Genomic DNA, 19803 nt, shown 5'->3' on the forward strand with positions numbered 1-19803 from the left:
TTAAAAAAAAAATGTCTCCCCTCTCTACCCCTTAATTCAGTGAAGCATATGATTTAGGAACAATGAGTCCTTTCTATCCCAGTTTAAGGAATGTATACTACTTCTACTTTGGGCACATAAGGGCAGTGGTGACTAATCTAGTTAAACGTATTATATTTAAATTCTCATATTCTGTGTGTGTGTGTGTGTGTGTGTGTGTGTGTGTGTGTGTGATCACCTTCTTTGGCAGGTTCCAACAGCAAGTGTGGCCATTGAGGGGGCCTCAGCCCTAAACCGTGTGCGCTGGGCTCAGGCTGGCAAAGAAGTTGCTGTAGGAGACTCAGAAGGCCGTATTTGGATCTACGACGTGGGAGAGGTACATGTTTGTTTGGATTTGGAAGGTGTTTGCCTTTTCATTGGGAGAGGGATTTCTTGTGTATCTACTTGAAAGACCTAATGAAGTTGTTGACAAATGCATTAGAGCCACAAGAACCTTCTCGTGTGTGTTTACAAGTTTCCACTTAGTTCAGAGGGAGTTGGGCAAGTCCACCTTAGGGCCTAATTTGGTCTGTGCCTCCATGCACAAGACACTCTAGTTAATGATGCCCACTGCATTTAGAGTTGAATTCCCAGCTTCCTGTGGTAGAGCCCTGGTTGAAACCCCCACCACTGGCAAGAGAAGGAAAAGCTTGCCAAATTCATCGTGCTTACATTGAACCTGGAATTTGTTGACTTTGAGAAGTCAAGTTTAAGTTGATATGCTTAATTAATGAAAGTGTAGCCAATTGAGAAGGCTGTGATTAATCAGAATTTCATACCATTTTGTGGCACTCAATGGTATTAAATCTGAGATGTAAACTGCTGGTATATGTTAGGATGTGCTATGACACTGTCATGGCATGTATCAAAAGGAAAATTGCATCTTTTTTTCTTTCAGGAAAACCTTACAGTCTTTATTTATTTAGAATTACATTACAAGCCAATAGTTCTTAAGCTTGTCTGTTTATGTTGCTCTACAGGGAAGCATTGACAAGGCCTGTTCTTGGCGAAGTCATAGGACTTTTGTCCTTAAAAGAAAAATATTGAACTTTCAAAAAGAATAAAATGAAAGTGTTGTGTGGACTTATCTTGGCATCATTAGAATCTAACATTTGCATTCCCGAGTAAAAATATAGCACATTTGTCTTCCCAGTGTCCTAGGCCTGTAAATACATCCTGGACAAGTGTAACACTAGAAAGACTTGTTTACAGTTCCGATAATCAGCAGCCTATAAATCTGATCATCCCAGCCAGTTTGCTCTACAATGGAACTTTTGATGATTTACTATATAGTATTATCTGGTACAGTTGATTACATTGACACAAACTACAGGGTGTTTTTCAAAATCTAGCCAGGCCCAGAAACTAGACATTAGAGATGGAGGCTTCCCCTTCAGAGAAGCACACTTCTACGTAAGACAACCAGAAGAGTCTCTATGCTTAAGAGCACTTTGTTAAACATCTTTCTATTTGGCTAGTCTTGAGGCCATAAGCAAAGTCATGCAGCAATGACAAGGAATATTAATAGCGACTGCCAATGGTGAAGTTGCAGTCTGGTGACCATTGACATAAGCTAGAGTCTGGGGAAGAGAATTTCCTTTTAGTCAGAAATACTGCCGATAGTTTTATAGCAATGCTTTCTTTATACTTAATGAGACCTTTCGTGCACTTCATCAACATAAAAAAACTATACAACTTCACAACAAATACACTTTATTACACCATTTCTGAACATATAAAATAGAGAGCAAAGAAGAATGTAAAGTATGTCTCTTTTCCTTTCCTGTTTCTTTCTTTTATTGATTGGCTTTTTCTATTTATTGTTTTTTAGAGGTGAAATAAGTTCATTTCCTTTGTTTATAACAAGTATAATTGTGGGAGAAAAATTAATGTGAGGATATACTCAGATGAAATAGCAGGAAACAGGATATTTTAAAAACTCTTTTTTCACATTTCTTATATATGACTGTGTACATATGTGTGCATATCTGTGTATATATACATACACATAAATGTCTCTAAACACTACTAAGGTTCTATAAAATATTAGTTGTTATATCTTCCTATGTCTCTCAAGGGGATTAAAAAGTGGAACAGTTTAACAATCTTTTATTTTTTGAAAGCAATTTTTTATTTGTATTTTTCTGTCGATGTAACATATAGAGGGGGTTACAGTTACATTCGTCTGGTAATGGATACATTACTTCTTGAATACTGATAATCCTTCTCATGTTTTTTCCGACTTTCTCTTCCCATACCCCCTCCCAAAAATCTTTCATTTTTATTCTGTAAAGGCTTTGTGCTGACTTAAATATACAGCTGCATAGATAGATATTCATACATACCATGTCTATCCGGTAGGAAAAGAAGCATTAAAATATATACAGAATTTCTGTAATAAAGTGGTTTCATAACTTATGGGTAGGATTACTTGAATATGACTCATATCTTGGGAGTATATATGCTTTTATAAAAGTAGCCTTGGCTGGTATGTGGCTGCTAAAACTACTTTCTAGGGTGCTATCATCATTCCTAAATTGTAAAGTGTTGTTACACTCATATTTCTACTATCATACTGGCAGGCCAGGCTGGTTTTCATTTTTTTATTATTGCCCTTGCTTTTCTAAGTGATATTACAGACTATAGAAATGTCTGCAACTATAGACCAGTCTCGTCTATTGTCTGGAGTCTAGACAGGCTATAGAAAACTCTCCGTGACATATAATAGACCAAACAATTTGTAGAGTTGTTTATCCCTACAAATTCACTACCAGGACAGGGGGAAAAGGATATACTATTTTATTGAGTGAAGGTAATATTACAATCTTCTAGCCCTTCTCTGAATGACCAAGAATTGGGTCAGGCTTAGACATTTGGACAATCCTTTCTGTATTGTTTGATCACACACAAAGCAATGTATATAGCTCAGAAAGATCCATACTTAACAAAGTCATTTAGTCTCAACTACAGTCTCTCCCATCCCTGCCCCTCCCCCCAGAAAAGTTATTTCTGTCTCTCCTCACTCACCTTTGTGCCTAATTCAAAAGTTCTGAGAACCAAAGGTTTCAAGACACCATGTACTACAGGAAAGATGACTTTCTTGCAGGCTTAGCTCAGCTCCCTGCTGAGAGATGGTAGATCCTTCTATGGGCAAATGCCACCATTACTGTAATTACCATTGCATCATTTAGCAGCTTAGAACCAACACATCAGAGCTGTACTCAGAAAAATTGGGCACCTTTTAAGCAGGCCCTTCCCATTTATCCACATCACCTAACATGCAAAACGCTGCATGGAGTATCTTTGCATCAGACTGACCCTTTGAGAAACAGAGGTCAAATCTAAGACTGATGCATGGCTGATGAGAGGGAAGCAGGAAACAATTTCTTAAAAAAATACAGAGGAAGAGAAAAATCAAACAGAGTACCAAATTGTCAGTAGGCTGTGCTAGTATTATTATCAGTACACAAAATTGGTCTTTTGGTCACCATTAAAATGGAATTCTTCATCAGGGTCCTTCTGGCCATTGAAAGGAAAGGCTTGCTTTGTGGTACCCTCTAGGAAGAAGATTAAATGCTTCTACACAGCTCTTGCAATGTTCACAAGAGAGAAAGGGTAGCATACCCATTCTTGATCTGCTTTCTTTGGGACCTAAGTATCTTGAACAGTTCATCTCACAGATAACAACTCCCATTCATGTTCTTACTGCTGATTTGGCTGTAGTCTCTGTGAGGCTAGGAAAGGAGGAGAGGATGGGAGCTTTGTTATACTGAGGCCCTGTTCTAGAAAGTGAAATTGGATTCATGATCTTGAGACCTGTGCCGTTGCTTAGGGCCTTGCATTTAGGGAGCCCTGAGCTTTATTGTCATCACCCTGCCCTTGTCAAAATATTTTCAAAAACAAGGGGCTTCACATTTAGATTTTGCCCCGCACCCTGCAGGTTACATATCCAGTTCTGTCCTCAAAAATAACCATGAGGCAAACAGTAATGAAACACGGTGACCTTCAGCTTCATCTTAAGAAGGAAGAGAAATCTCTAGAAATGTGCTTAAGGATAGTGTATGTTGTATAATTTTCTCTGTGTGTGTGTGTGTGTGTGTGGAAATGAACCTTCACACTTACTATGCAAACACTCTGCCATTTGAGCTATGTCCCTAGCCCTTGTAGTCTAGTTTTTACAATGATTAAAAGAGCATTCAATAGTTTGTGAATGAGAAAAAAATGATTATAAACATCATTATAAACATAATCATGTGCATAAAGGTGTAGCTGAAGAAAAATTGGAATTCTAATTTGCCTTACCACTAACTTGGTTGTGTGTGTGTGTGTGTGTGTGTGTGTGTGTGTGTGTGTGTGTATGTGTGTGTGTGTGTGTGGTATTTTTGTGGAGTGGGGGGCCCATGGGGCTTGAACTTGGCCTGGGTGCTGTCCCTGAGCTCTTCAGCTCAAGGTTACCACCCTACCTTTGAGCCAAGCCCCACTTCCTGTTTTCTAGAGTTTAATTGGAGATAAGAGTCTCATGTCCTTTTGTGTCCGAGCTGGCTTTGAACCTTGATACTCAGATCTCAGCCTCCTGAGTAGCGAGGATTACAGGCGTGAGCCACTGTGCCCAGCACCACTACATCATGTGTGTGTGAGAGACAGGCAGACAGAAACAAAGTGACAGAGAGAGAGAGAGACAGAGACACAGAGAGACAGAGACAGACAGAGACAGAGACAGAGACAGAGAGAGTTCTGCAGCTTGAACTCAAAGCCTGGGTGCTGTCCCTTAAACTTTCTCCTTAAGGATGGTGTCATGCCACTTGAATCACAGCTCCATTACCAGCTTTTTGCTAGTTAATCAGAGATTAGAGTTTCATAAACCTTCCTGCTTGGGTTTGTTTTGAACCTCAGTCCTCAGATCTCAGCCTTCTGAGTTGCTAGAATTACAGGTATGAGCCACCACAACAGTCCAGCTCACATCAGAATTTTTTCTTAAGTATAACTTCTGGAAAAAATCTCTGCTATTCCTACTGCAGATGGGGGAGAATAGAACAGCCTTTCTCTGTCCTCATCATTATCAAGAACTCCCTGATAAGAGAGACTTCTGTGACCCCTAATGGAGATAGTTCCATCCAAGTCCAGGAGGACTTGCCTTCCTGTGAGCACAGGCACCAAATAAGAGGGCACTTCAGAGACAGACTCTGGTGTCGCTAGTCAACTAACAATTGTCTGGCTCATCTTCTATCCCAGCTGAGGCTACAGCTGCTACAGGGATTCCCAGTACATCGTTCCCTGATCATGTCTTTCTCTATTATGTGCAATTAGCTTCCTGACTTTCAAGATGATGGTAGAGAGCAGTGGCTTGAATCCAGATTTCCTGATGCAATTTGTTATAAACTTCTGACAGGGTAAACAGAGAGCTGTGTATGAGCTCACTGAAGTCACCAGATGGAGTTTTTCCATCCCTTCTCCTCTCCCACATTTTTTTTTTCTTTTTGTTGTATTTCAATGGCCAAGTATGAGTAATATCTCCAGGCCCATGAGTCAGGAGTTAAAATATAAAACATCTATGTTTTCAAGCTGGCCACATGATGCTTTGTTTATATAGCACACATTTTTGCTTGTTTGATTTCAGCATTGTATTGGGAAAGTACACTGTACACACTCATTTTCACAGATAGAGGTCTATTTTCTTTGCAGAACAGGTGCTTAACATTCATTAGCATAAATGGAAGTTAAGCAAATCTGGGAAAAGACAGAAGAGACCCTTTTTATTATTTAGCTACAATGTCTATTTGTGTTTTTAAAAGTGTCTTAAATAGACAAAGGGTGGCATATACCATTATGAAATTTTCTGAGATCTGAAGTTAAAGATGAGCCAAGACCTTGAATCGGTTTTGAGAAAATTTCAAACTAAGGATGCAAATCTCTTTGAGCACTGTAAGATCTCAATTAATTAAAACATGACTAAGATAACAAGTCATAAATTAACTCAAAATAGAACTTGAAAATGTGGGATATAGTCTCATCTGAGTGTATTAGGGTATTCAATGCAGGACTTTTATTTTTTGAAAATGATGTGTGAACAACACACACTTTAAATAATCAGAAACAAAAATTCCTGAGAGCTGTAGCCCTTTCCTGAACAGCAAGCTTGTGTGTGTGTATATGGAGCTGATTTTAACAGCACATGGGCCAGTGCATATAGAATTATTCACATGTCCTGATGATTGATAGTCAGACTATCTACCTGTCTTTCTGGCAGATGTGTTTTATAGAAAGCCTGCTGCCATTGTCATTGCCTCAGTGCTGTCACTGGAATGCAGCTGTCATAAATATCCCCCTAACAACTATGTTTGCTGCTTATCTGAATTAGTTAGAATGCTGTTTGCAGCCCCAGTTTTGAAGGAAACAGTTTATCTTCCACCTCCTATGATTTCTTTTTCCATTAACCTCTTCTAGGAAAGATTTTTGTCTTCAGTTGCGATAAACACACCTAGCATTCAAATCCCTGATTATCTTTTTCCACTAGTCAAAGTAGAATTTGCAAAATAAAATCATGTAAAAATTGATTTGTAGGATGGATAAATCCTATCACCCTAGGTTTAGTTGTTTAGTATTCCACTGACTAATTACCAAATAAAATGTATATATATGGTAAGATATAAACCTTTTTACTTTGGCAGCATTACAAATGGTTTGTTTGACACAACTGTTTGTGGGCCAAAAGAATAGCAGTTCTTTCTTTGGAAATTTTAATCAAAAATCATTTGATATTTGTTAAGATATTGAAATTCCTTGGAAAGGAAAAATACAGATGAATATGGGAGATGAAACACTGTTGCTACAAGAGTAAAGGGAAAACTTCAATGTCCAATTGAATATGTTTTAAATCTGAAATAAAAATTAGTCTCAAAAGTTTATTTGGCATTCCAACAGGAAAAATGACCAAAGTAATATACATTCAAATTATAATCAAGGTATTATGTATAAAAACTAATTTTTGAAAATACTGTCCACAATTTCACAGACAGCCCGAGTAAGAATAAAAGAAATTCCAGGAGCTTCGTTTGTGCTTTATGATAAATAGCAGCTTTTCATGTGAGGGCATCTGATGAACCAGAAGTGCTGAAAGTTAAAAAGGATTTGAGTGACATGAAATAAATCCATTTATGGATTTTAAAGACATTACAGTTAAGCAGTATTGTCTGCTTCGTGGAACTACCTCACAGTTTCCAGTAGGACAAAACTTTATCAATTCTCCTAAGAAGCACAGCCTTTGTATAAATAAATACCCTCCTCCTTCAGAAGAGGGCATACAGAACACAAAGTACCAAGTTAAACTAAGATTTGGGGATTCATCTGACCAGAGACCTATAATAAAACATTTAAAGGAAAAGGATTGTGTGGGCCCATCAGTTTGATTACTGTGCTTTCTGCAGGCTGTTGTCCCTTGCTCAAGATGAACTAGCACTCAGAAAAAGAGGCAGAGCTAGTCTCTGTGTAGCAACATTAGAATCATCGCAAACACTGATGTTTCTCATTAAAGGAGTGTGGCTGAAACTGGCTAGCTTCTTAAAGGCCTTTGCAAGTCCTAGCTTATTGTTCAGTAGAGAAACAGAATTTGTTTGTTTAGCTGATGTTAAATATTTCCTTTGCTTCTCCCTCTCTGGAAGACAAAAACCAGTCATGAAATTTTTACATGATGCCAGATATTCAAGTCAAAGCTGAAAATTCAAATACACAGTGCATCAGTAAGATGTAGATGTTTCATAATAGAAACAAAAGTTGGGGATCTGCAAAAGAGATTTTCATATTTTTGCCTGATGTTTTAGTATTATGGCCACAATGATATTCGGTTAAGTAAAAGCATGTTTGTATGAGAAATTTCATAAACATAATTGTAGACAAGCAAACACTTTGAGAGATAATATATTAATTCACTTTTTATCATAATAAATTACATGTGTTTGAGAATCCATGTGAGTATAATGTACAACTATTATTTTAGTGTTATATTTTCTGAGAAAGTACTTAATTTTAAAAGGAAAAGGAAAGGGTGCTATTATTCCCAATTAATGGTATAATTTACTCATTTGAGAGAGAAGGTAGTAGCAGTGACTTTATTTTGATATTTATTTATATGTGTAAAAAAACCCTGATTAGACTAATTACTTTTTTATTTTTTTATCAGTCCTGAGGCTTAAACTCAGGACCTGAATACTGTACTTGGACTTTCCTCAAGGCTAGCGTTCTATTACTTGAGCCACAGCACCATTTTCAGCTTTTTTTTCTATGTATAGGTGGTACCAAGGAATTGAACCCGGGTCTTGGTGCATGCTAGGCAGGCATTCTATCACAAGGCCAAACTCCCGGCCCCTGATTAGACTAATTATTAAAGAAACAATGTGCTTATTCAGGTAGCATAGATTTAAAAAATGGACTGATGATTAATACCGTTTCAAGCAAATTTTTTCTCAACTGATACAAAAAATATTTGTGGCTTTGATGATCAAATAAATAAAAAGCCCTATCATCTATCATCATAGACAGTCCATTATGAAGGTGCTCCAATCACATGTGAATCTAATTTAACACTGGGCTCTAGTGCAAAGGGGAGTTGTTTGTTTCTTACATGAGAAAGTTTGTGCTTCATTTGGCATATCTAAAATATAATATGAAATTGAAAAGCTGCTTTATGGATATATGTTGTAGAGTTTAGACTGCAAAGTAAGGAAGTGAATGAATCATTTTATTTCACTTCCAAGGAAAGTACGAAAGTTTTTTGATACTGTCAGCTATCAATACATTTTTAAATTTAAAAACAGTAACCACTTACTATTTGAAAATATCAAAGCTTCTACTATTGCAAAAAGAAATTTGCAATTTTATCTTTCAGCTAGTAGGTAGATAAAACTGAAAAGTGGCTCATTCCTAAATTCTTTTTTCTAATGACCAGTCAATTGCTTCCCAATATGAAATTGGGAAATATTTTATTTGTATTGATCCTAACAAATGTTCTTTTAGACATGGAATGACTAGTGTGATAAAGACTAGCTACCCTTTTGACTTAAAAAATAATTGGAGTTGGCACCCTACTTTGCCTATCCCATTTTTCATTACAAGTATTCTGACCTCTGAAGTGCCAAGTACACAGAAACAAAGTAGATCCTTGACAGTTTTCTGTTAGTACAGGCTAACTCTGTGTAATATAGTGCTTGGCATATAGTAAGGATTCAATAACTATTTGACAAGTGAATGAATGCTCTACATGAAAATTAAACAAAAGCTTGATTGTGTAAAGTATTTACCATGTAGTCTGATAGATAGGAAAAAATCACGTAGTATAGTTGTATAGAAAAGCATGCCTAGAAGAGAATATTCCCTCTCTAATCTTTATCTCAGTCTCCCTCTCCCCCCCCCCTTGTGCTTTTAAAGTGAGCAATTGGCCACTAGTGCAATGAAAACCTAATAGTTGATTCAGACGGTTGTCAAACCACTGGGGGGAAAAAATCTTCCTTTCCATTGTGCTTGTTTTGAACACTATAGATATGGTAAATCGTGGACTGCATTATAAAAATACCTCTTTTATGCCCAAACATTCAGTAGGAGGAAGTGACATTTCTTTTATTACCTTGGTAAAATGTTTTTAAGGTATTTAGTAATAAGTCGGCTTTTTGTCAAAACTGCTTAGATGCAGTGGTTGCTAGGAATCTACAAGAAAACCTCTAGTCCATACTATCAGAAAAAGAATGGCTATATGGTTCGTCAGCCAATATGAAACACTAGCTTGAATCGCACATGCTTTTGCTTTCACCTACCATTTTCTTGATCGTTTGTGTTATGGAAAAAGGTAATTGAAGTTTAGAAAGTTAATTTTCTGTCACTGCTATCAGCCATTGTTTTCTGCTTTTAAAACATTTCCCATATTTTGGATGAAGGCATGGATTGCTGGAGTCAGAAGAAAAAAAGAAACTAATGCTTGAAAGATTTCTGAAGAAAGAGATAATATGGTTTTAGTATAATGCAAACAAGGACCTCTTTAGGTCTGTGTGAATTTGTGCTTCCTTCTTTGCCATTATTTTTTCCTCCACAGGTAAAATTTTAAGATTTTTGACTTATTTCCAAGAATTTGAACATTAACATGAAGATTTTCCATGTTAATTTCTCAAGATAAATAAATGATTTTCTTCTATTTTTACTGGCTTCTTCAAATTGACATACACTCATATTTGTTAGTTTACTCTATCTTTTATATCCTACTTTCATTTCTTACCTTAACTAAGTGGTAATGGATTTTGTAAGAAGTGTTACTACAAAGAAGTATGCAGTAAAAACAAATCAGCCACCTACTTAAAGATACAGGGCAGGACCCTATATCTTGGCTGAGGGAACTTGAGCTTCGAAGTTAAGTATGGGTTATTCCTTTCGATGGGGTTTGAAGATGTAAATAAGTCAACACCAATGCCATACCATCAAGGGAGTCATAGACTCAAATGCTACTAAATTTTACAGAAATGTTAGCCTACTGGCTGGCCTGAGCAGAGACTGTGTGACTCTTACTTTTCTTTGACATTTCTGTAATGCTTGAAAGGCTAAGTTACCACCCAGTATATCTTTCTGCGGTAGATCACTGCTGTGGATTTACACCTTCTGTATTCTGTGTGCTGGCATGGAATTCTGGTCCGTGGTTTCATCCATTGTTAGCAGTGATGCTAGACTCTCCCGAGAGAGTTCAACACAGTGGAGCTATATTTATGTGAAGCGGGTCTGCCTGGCCGTTCAGTGGCTGTTTCATTGCTTATTACCTCCCACTTTGCTTGCATCTGTGTGTGTGGTAAAGAGAATTGTCCTAAAAAATATAGGCTTCCAGTGAACACAAGCATGCATTTGTAGACCAGTAAGTCAACTATCTCCTGAATTGGGGGGCCATTAATAATTGAACTTTGAAAAATAATAATGAAAAACCCTTTTAGAGCTTTAGAGAGGTTGAGCTGTTGTTCTGTGGAAACTGGCATATACTTCCTCAGGTTTTGCAAATGCACTGAAAAAATAATGTGTATCAAACTGGTATATACTTCTTCAGGTTTTGCAAATGCGTTGAAAAATAATGTGTATCAAAGTGGAAGGGTGATCTCTATGATACCTTTTTAAAAGAAAAGTTTAATGTGCGTGTTAATACCTAAGATATATTTGGTGTTGTCTCTGTTCAGAATCAATGGTAAGTGTAAGAATCCCACAAACATTTTTTAGTGACAATTTAATTGAAAGTTTATCAAGGTGACTGAACCACACATTCATGGAATATTTATCTTGAAACCAACATTTCTACTTATTTGATCTATTTGCCATGATTAATGTATCTGAGAAACCAAACTGAAATTACTGCATATTCTTCTAATGTCCTAAGTATCTGGGACTATTAAAATTAACCTGCTTTTAAACTAAGCAGTGCCTGAGACAGATATTTTAACACACACACACACACACACACACACACACACACAAACACACTTCACAGTGCTGTTAGGAATTACTGTAGATAATGCAGCTATGTAAAATCAGTTGTAGGTACCATAAACCCTTAAATTTTGCAAAAGTTCAGGGAGATTTGATTAAGAACTGTTCAAACAGCCAGCTATGCACTATAAAAAAGGATACAGGCATGATATTTGTGTGTTTAACCTTTGTTATAAAATAAGTCACTTGATTTTTATAATGAATGTTGGGCAGTTACTAGGCCTTACAACTTGATATAAAAATGTACACTCTGATACAGAAAGAAATAGAACAAGGAAATCTCTGGATTGGGACATAAAGACCTCAGGTGAAGATAAAAAATATGTGTGTGGGGGGTGTATATGTGTATATACATGTATAAGGAATACTTGTATTTTAAATCTAGTGTTTAACACACAAGAAGAAGGAACTCTGACAAAATTTCTTTTGTGGACTGAAAGAAAAACAAAAAAGCTCCAGAAAACTAAACAGATGATTAAGAAAATAGTTTATGTGAGATTTTTTTTAAAGAACTAGAATGTGATAAAACATGGGATAAAAATCTAAACAATGCAGCTGAACATAAGAGAAAAGAAGAAAGTGTGTAGGAACAGGAAAAGAAGCATGAAAGAATATTGACACAGAAGGGAATAAATATTAAGAAGGAAAAGTAATGAACAACATGATTTATTCAGTATTGGCAGTGTGTCAAGCATCCCATGCTTCATTTTGTTCGTTGTTATTTAATCTTCACCAGTCCTAGAAAACAGGTTTTTGCATCTTTTCACAAAATTGAAGATGATCAAAGACCTTTCCTAAGGACACACAGCAAGTACATAGTGAAACTAGGACAGAGTCATGATCGGCTCCCATCTGAGTTAGCAAACGTCAACCCTGGCTTTGTTCTCCAAACCCACCTGCTCTGCAATCTGTGGCTCCTTTAGCTCCTTAGTACAGTATGACACTCAGTAGTCAGACTGATGGCTCCCCTGGGCTCGGGTGGAGCCAAGATCAAAAGCAGTACCAGCTACAGCCTCAGAAATAGGAGGAGTGTGCAGGCTGCCAAAATGATCCCTTTCCATGAATTTTCCCATCGTTTTTGCACTTTTTTTGTCTCCCGCAGGATCTTAGAAAATAAACACAATTTCAAGATCTTACAGCAAGTAATTCAGAACTCATTACCTGTCTGCCATTTTGTTGGCATTTCTTAAAGGGTGTGGCTCTTGGTTGCCCTGCATGGATAGATAGCCATTACGTGGTCTTTTTTTTTTTTTTTTTTTTTTTTGCTGGGGAGTGGGAAGAACTTGTACAAGGCTTTGAAGAGTCTTGTGCTTGCTGGGGTAGGCACTCTACCACTTGATCTAGGTCCCCAGACCTTCTTTGCTTTTAGGTATTCTTAGAAGATTATCATGTTTTTTTGTCCAGAGCTAGCCTCAGCCAAAGATCCTTCTACTTCTGCCTTCAATGCAGTTTGGGGTACAAGTATGAACTACGATGGCTTGTTAGCTGAGATGAGTCTTAGCCCTCAAAATCCTCCTGATCTCATGCTCCAAAACAGGTGGAATTACAGGCATGGACCTGTGTTTTCCTTTCCTATCTGCTAAAGACATCCTCTTCCTTAACATTTGCATAGCAATCAGAATAAATTTATTTGTTTATTTATTTTATTATCTTTAAGTTGTATGAAGTTGCCATTTAACAAAGCAGTTTCTTAGTACAATACATCTGAATCAGAGTGACTCCTTTCTCGCATATCCCTCCCCTCCATACTCCTTCTCTCACTGTTCTTCCTTTTGTAGAATCCTTGACTGCATTCTCCCCCTCTTCTTCTCAAGAAAAAAATTCAACCAGAAAAAAAAAATGCTGCAGGTTTGACATGTGTGCTGTGTTTTATCTGAGTGATAATTTAAAGTAAAAGAGCACATGGGTACTGCATGCTGGGCTCATAGCCCTTCTCCACTTACATTACCTTTCTCATCCTCTCTACATCTCTGTTGATAAATGGTCAGACGTCATCCTCCCCATTTTGCAATTGAGCAATGAGAGGTTAAGTGCACAGCTACTGCCAGCAACAGAGATGAGAGCAGGACTTGAGTCTCCTGTCCGAATCTGAGGTTCATTTTCCCTCCTCCTTGAGATCAAATTGCTACCTCGGTAACCACCTTGGGCCTTCTGACCCTTGGTTGTAAAAATAAGGTCATACTATATTTATAAAAGGTGGCCATTTGTAGAGCTAGGATTTTAATATCTCAAGATTCAGAGCCCTGAGATCTTTGGGGCACCAAAAAAAGTTTGAAAATAGTTATATATGAGGGGAGGGGACTCAGCTATGGGTGAACTCTATTTTCAGAAGCAGTGGGAAAATATGAGTCACCCAGAACTCTGATATGACTTCAGCAGATGAATCTGAAGCCCAAAATGTTTCCAGCTCCACTTCCATTCATAATGTTCAACATGTTCTCTATTATAGAGTGCTCTTTTGATTTAACTATGGATGATTTTCTTTCTATAGCTTATTATTTTAAAACTATCAAAATTGTTCATCACCAATAAAAATGTAATTATTTCCCTATAGAGAAAGAGTCTTGAGGACTTTTCTGCCTAAGTTACCTCCCCCCACCTCACCTGCCCATTTCAGTCTCTCATATACCTTGGGGTGAGAGGTGTGCACCACTCTACTCAGCTATGGTTTGGAAAGAGGTCTCAGAAACTTTTCTGTGCAGCATGATCTTAAACCACCATCCTTCCATAGTCAGCCTTCCATGTCACCAGAATTAAAAGGCACATGTCAACGGCACCCAGCTAGTTACAAAAGCATAATTAATGTCACCTACATATCATAGTCCCCGTTCTCCAAAGGGGTTTGCTATCATATCTTTAATTCTAACACTGTAACTAGTATATCTCTGGTGACTGATCAAGATGATTCATATTGGGCAAATTTATATTCTACTTATGACAAAGACCAGTCTCAATCTTCAGAGATATTTTTTTCCTACTTAGGATTAGATTAAAAATCTCCTAGGGATCTCTCAAGTGTTTCAAGCTCTCAGACTCCTAGCTAGCCCATTCTAATCACAAAGTACCAGGCAAAGTGAGTCAGGAACTTCCAAGAGTGAGAAGGCTAGTTGTGTCCAAACAGGTTTAGCTTACAGCCAATCGATGGAAAGTGACAGGAGTAGCCTTCGTGTTTGTTAGGACACCTGTTTGGTCTTACCTACAAGCAATTCGAATGCCAAACATTATTACTTTGGGTGTGGAAAGAATCTGTGAATACACATTCACACATTGGAGCTAAGATTATACTTAAAATGCTTCCTGATGGTGATATTTAATTCTAAAAGCAGAACCGTCTGCAGTGTACTTTCTAAATCTAACATTACAATCCATTGGGCTATTTTTGCAGACAACTAGATGAGAAAATATAATGGGAGGAGGCAAGGAAAGTCATTTTCAGTTTCCAGCAATTGTGTTTTCATCATCTTCTGTTCTAGAATTTTGTTTCCTGAATAAAACAAGCTAATATTTCTCTGAAAATCTATGGTATTCTAGAAAGGAAAAGACTTGGTAGAACAAACTTACTTAAAAATGAGCTTGTAATATTTTGCCAGGTCACATGAAACTCCATCAGATTGTAAATAGGACAAGATGCATTCAAATACTGTGAAAATTTTCATGAGATCGATAATATAATGATGTAAACCTCACCTACATCAAGCAGATCAAAATTTACTCTTGAGAGGTTCATTACACAATTATATATAGTACATGTGATATTCAGGTATTTTCTAAACTGCATGTGGGCAAATGCTCAAACCTCAATGTTCTAGAATCTCTCAGAGGTCATTTGTTAACAGTCTTGCCATTACAACGGCATGCAACTATGTAAATATGTATCTATTTTCTTATTTTACATTATAATTTCTCTGTATTTCTAACAATAAAATGTTGCAGAGGGCATCATATCCTTATTACAGTAAAACTGCTAAATAACACTAATAACAAATTATGTAGTTTTAAGTTTGGAAGACTTTTATGAACAATGTGTTCTGGATATTGCGTAAGACCTCATATTTTCCCCAATACTTAAGGCTATAGGGACGTGTGAGGAGCTGTAGCTTTATTAAAAATTTCTCTCTTTGGGCTTTTGTTTTGTGGCTCTTAAGAGGACTTGATCAGGTATTGGAGGAGAGAGATAAAACAGAAACTTTTTTTAAAAAAATAAACGACTCCAACCCTAGGTTTTTATGTTTTTGGTTATTCTCCTCTCTGGTATCTTTTATTGGTGAGGGGCTTCATTTCCCCAGTGGAATATTATATAAAATTGAAGACAAAAATGAAGAACAGTGAAACACAGTAAAGGAGCTTCAAATAGAGAAAATGACCTGAGTAGAGCTCTAGCAATATTATTTGGTATCATCATACATTGTGTCACTGCTGAAAAGAAATTTGGATTTATTTCAACAACTAGAAAAGTATTTAACCGTTCAAAAACCTTATCCCTATGGCCAAATAGAAATCCTCATTATGGCATTTCTCAACATAAGTAAAACATATTTCCCTCACCTGTAATTCCATTTCCAGAGTTATGTTCTTGAAACATTTAACCTTAGTACTAGAGCTCTAATTTAAGGGCATACTTTAGAGAATGACATTGTCACTCTTCAGTAAGTTCTCTGGGGCAGACCTTATCTGAAAATATCACCTGTAATGGAAACTTAAAGTTCTAATCATCTGGCTCTGTGTAGTGGCTAATTTTTCAGCTACTGAAATGATTTAAAAACTAAGATTTATTTGCCTCCTCTTTTTAGTTAAAAATCTATATTCTGGGGGTTGGAGATGAGTTCTTAATTTTTTTATGCTCTTAGTATTTATGTGAATAAACACTACGTGAATAACGTAGGGTACCAGACTCATGGATTGGTTATGCCATCTTATAGGGTAAAACTTTGAGAAAATGACTGTAATGTCTCAATCGATTTTATTAGTTATGAAATACTTCACATTTCTTCTCGATTCTATTTTTCATCTTCAAATAATTTTCTATTTCAAACACTTGCCTGATATCTTTAAGCAATTCATTTTTTGGATGCTATATAGAGACATCATTATCTTTTAAAACAGCTTGTGAAAATTTAGGGTACAATTTCCATTGGGAGGGTGAATTCCTCCTCACTGAATTATACATAGTAAAAGATATTTTGGGGAAATTATATCAGCTCCTATCTAAGGCAAACCAATAGAACACGCGTAGGATAAGGCCCAGTACTAGAACCAGATTACAGTGTTAAAATCATTTGTTATCTATACACTCCTTGCTAGATTACTTTATCTGTCTCTTCCTCCATTTTTTCTATAAAATACATGTTTTTACTCTCTCTATATAGGATAAATTACCCTACATGCAATTGTTGTGAGCAATGAGTTAATAGATATAAAGCATTTAGAGCAGAATTCTTGGCAAGTGCTAGTATTACAATTATTCATAGTTATCATCATACACATCTTACTGGAAAAACTCAAGCATTACTTCATAATAGGAAAATTTCTGTGCATATGTAAGCTGTTCTTTTGCTCTCTGTATTGACACACTAATGACACTTTAGGGGGAAAAGGATCAATAGCATTGACGAGAAAGAAAATACCAGTGTTATTTTGAAATCTTGGTTAATAATGCAGCTTTTATTTTCTGGGTTCGCTGTATGTCTGACATTCTTACAAAGAATTTTCATTACTAAAAGTGCTTTAATGTGGCTGCTGTAACTGTGTAGTTAGCCAAAGTTTTCAAAGTTTCATAAATTCCATGAGTGATTTTTTTTTAACTTCTCAGAGTGACATTATTCCTTTTCCAAATTGTTAAGAGCAACACTTCAGGTCTTACTTGAGTCAAAGAAGAATATTTGGTTTCCTTTACATTCCGAGGGAAATGTCTGCTCTGGGAGGAGACGCCATGCCGGCGTCGAGGCTTGCAGATGTAAAAGATATCTTGTTATGTCATTTCTCCATTGATTTCCTTTGCAGCTCGCAGTTCCCCACAACGATGAATGGACGAGATTTGCCAGGGCCCTGGTGGAGATCCGCGCAAACAGAGCTGACAGTGAGGAGGAAGGCACCGTCGAGCTATCTGCCTAGTGGAAACGAGCTGCCCCATCCAGACCCTGTCCTGGCCTTCTGCAGTCGGCCCCATCATCCTATGTTCAGTGTCCGTTTAGTATTGGTATTGCTATGACATGGTGGGCACCATATTGTGCTAGCTTTGCCCCAAGTTTCCCCTATGTATGCTTTCTCCTTAGACCTGAACTTGACCAGAGCATTGCTGTCTTTTGTATTTCTGTCTCAGAAATGAAGAGGGAGGAGGGGGGACATTTATGGGTTTAGTTGTTGCCTTTTAACTACTTAGTAGCTGTATTTAATAGCTGGAAACCTCTGGTTAAATTTGTGCTTACACGTACTTCTGGCATAGTCCTATTAAATCCATATGAAGCCAGATATGATTGGGTGCAGATGTGGTGTGCCTCATGATATGGTACAGGGCCAAAGACTCGAGATGTGGTGTTTTACATGGTGACTCACATTATGAATGGATTTACTAGAAGAACATTGCTGCTCCTTATTTATTGTAGTGTGCTGCATGGAACATATTTATTTGAAAGCATTAAAATAAACGATCCTAGCGCATGTGCATAATGAGAGGACTGTATTCTCTCTGCTGCTGTTGAGGTTACATTAAGTTCCAAATAACAATTACAGTATGCCAGTTCCACTGGGAACATGAAGTCTTTAGAGGTTTGTTGCAGGGAACGAAATGAATTTTAATGCCTATTATTTCTAGGTACTTTAACAATATTTCAAATATAGTTGACCATTGATACTTGTCATTCAAGCTAACACAGCCCAACAAAAGTCTGCGGTTCCTAAATATGACACTAGTATTACCAATAAAAAATATTCCAAACCAGGTCTATGTGGCTATGGGTGAGTTTTATTCTTGGGAAAGCTTGGACAAGGGGTAGGAGAGTACATTAGGACCGTGTTACAGATTGACCATGCATTTATAAGCAGTCAACCTGGCTAGTCTTAAACCACAACTCCCAGTTTTATTTTTATGAGGGAATGTGTGGGGTTTTGAGGTGAGGTCTCCATTGCTTATGCTACCAAAGTCATGGCACCAAAGATAAAGTAGAATAAGATGGGTTTGGAGGAACAAATAAGAGAAAGAAATATCAACCAATGTACACATTTATATTTTTCAAGTTCACACTTGAAATGATGTTTATTACTATAAGTCTAGGAAATAAGCCTACTCACAGTTTTAATGGCTTTTGAACAGCCATTTCATGCCTAGAGAGAAGGAAAACACTGGTTAAATCATAAAACAAAATTTGAATGTCTGCTGATTATTTTTTTTAGCTTTTTAGGGAAAAAATCCATTGGCGCATTGTTGGTAGGGGTTCCTTGAACCGAGATTCTATTTTATGTTTTCTTTTATTGCCTGCTGGGCAAGTGCTCTGTCACTGAGAGCTACCCTAGCCACTCTTTAAAGATAACGAACACTATGCTTTTTTTCCCCTAAGTGCCTTACCTTATCTACTCATGTAAATAGCATGTGGAGATAACAGAGTTGTGATTTTACAAATTAAAAAATGAGTGTCTGATATAGGCTTAAAAACAATCTGATGAAAAATACTGGAAAAGTTTTTGGAGCGTATACAGAAATATCTCAGAGTAAAGTGAAAGTCCAGGAGTTGATATTGTATACCATACTGTTTCAATGAGTTTTCAGGATGTGTTAGAGTGTTGGAGCTGATATAATACAATTATACAGATGGAGTGGCTTAAACTACAGAAATGGATTTCTCACAATTCTGGGAAGGTCAAGGTCAATGCACAGTACCTGGGGGAGGCCTTTTGCTTGGTTTGTAGTTCAGATGGCTATCATCCTTTTGTTTCCTTATATGGAATAGGAAAAGATCACTTCTTTCATTTTTTTCATAAGGGCATTAATTTCATTTGTGAAGGATTCTACCTCTCCCTCCCCTATGACCTAATTATACCCCGAAGACTTCATCTCTACTGCTTTTAGGATTGAGTGGTGATGATGATGGTATTAATATTCAGATTATAGCCCAAGATTAGGTTGTGACCTAGATACTTAAGGCCATATAGGATAAGGCTAAATGAAAGGACCTCCAGAATATGGAAACAAGAGCTATATAATGAGTGAATGTTGTTCTTAATGTACTATGTTATTTCTCATCTCTTTTGTTGTCCCTTGGTTATTCTCATATTGTTACAGTATCTTAC

General features: G+C 37.0%; 1 protein-coding gene across 1 annotated transcript in view; it reads left to right on the forward strand.

Annotated features, from left to right (window-relative positions):
* The window catches only part of Dync1i1 (dynein cytoplasmic 1 intermediate chain 1), a 266609-nt gene extending 248148 nt beyond the window's left edge, over positions 1-18461 (forward strand). Inside the window, exons 16-17 of the mRNA XM_090333142.1 lie at positions 230-355; positions 17521-18461. Coding sequence (XP_090189268.1) covers positions 230-355; positions 17521-17631 — 237 coding nt within the window. The 3' untranslated portion in view covers positions 17632-18461. The remainder of the gene's footprint in view (positions 1-229; positions 356-17520) is intronic.
* The last annotated feature ends 1342 nt before the right edge of the window (positions 18462-19803 follow it).

The sequence above is a fragment of the Megascapheus bottae genome, chromosome 5 (assembly GCF_031878675.1).
Source record: "Megascapheus bottae isolate mThoBot1 chromosome 5, mThoBot2.hap1, whole genome shotgun sequence".
Lineage (NCBI taxonomy): Eukaryota > Metazoa > Chordata > Mammalia > Rodentia > Geomyidae > Megascapheus > Megascapheus bottae.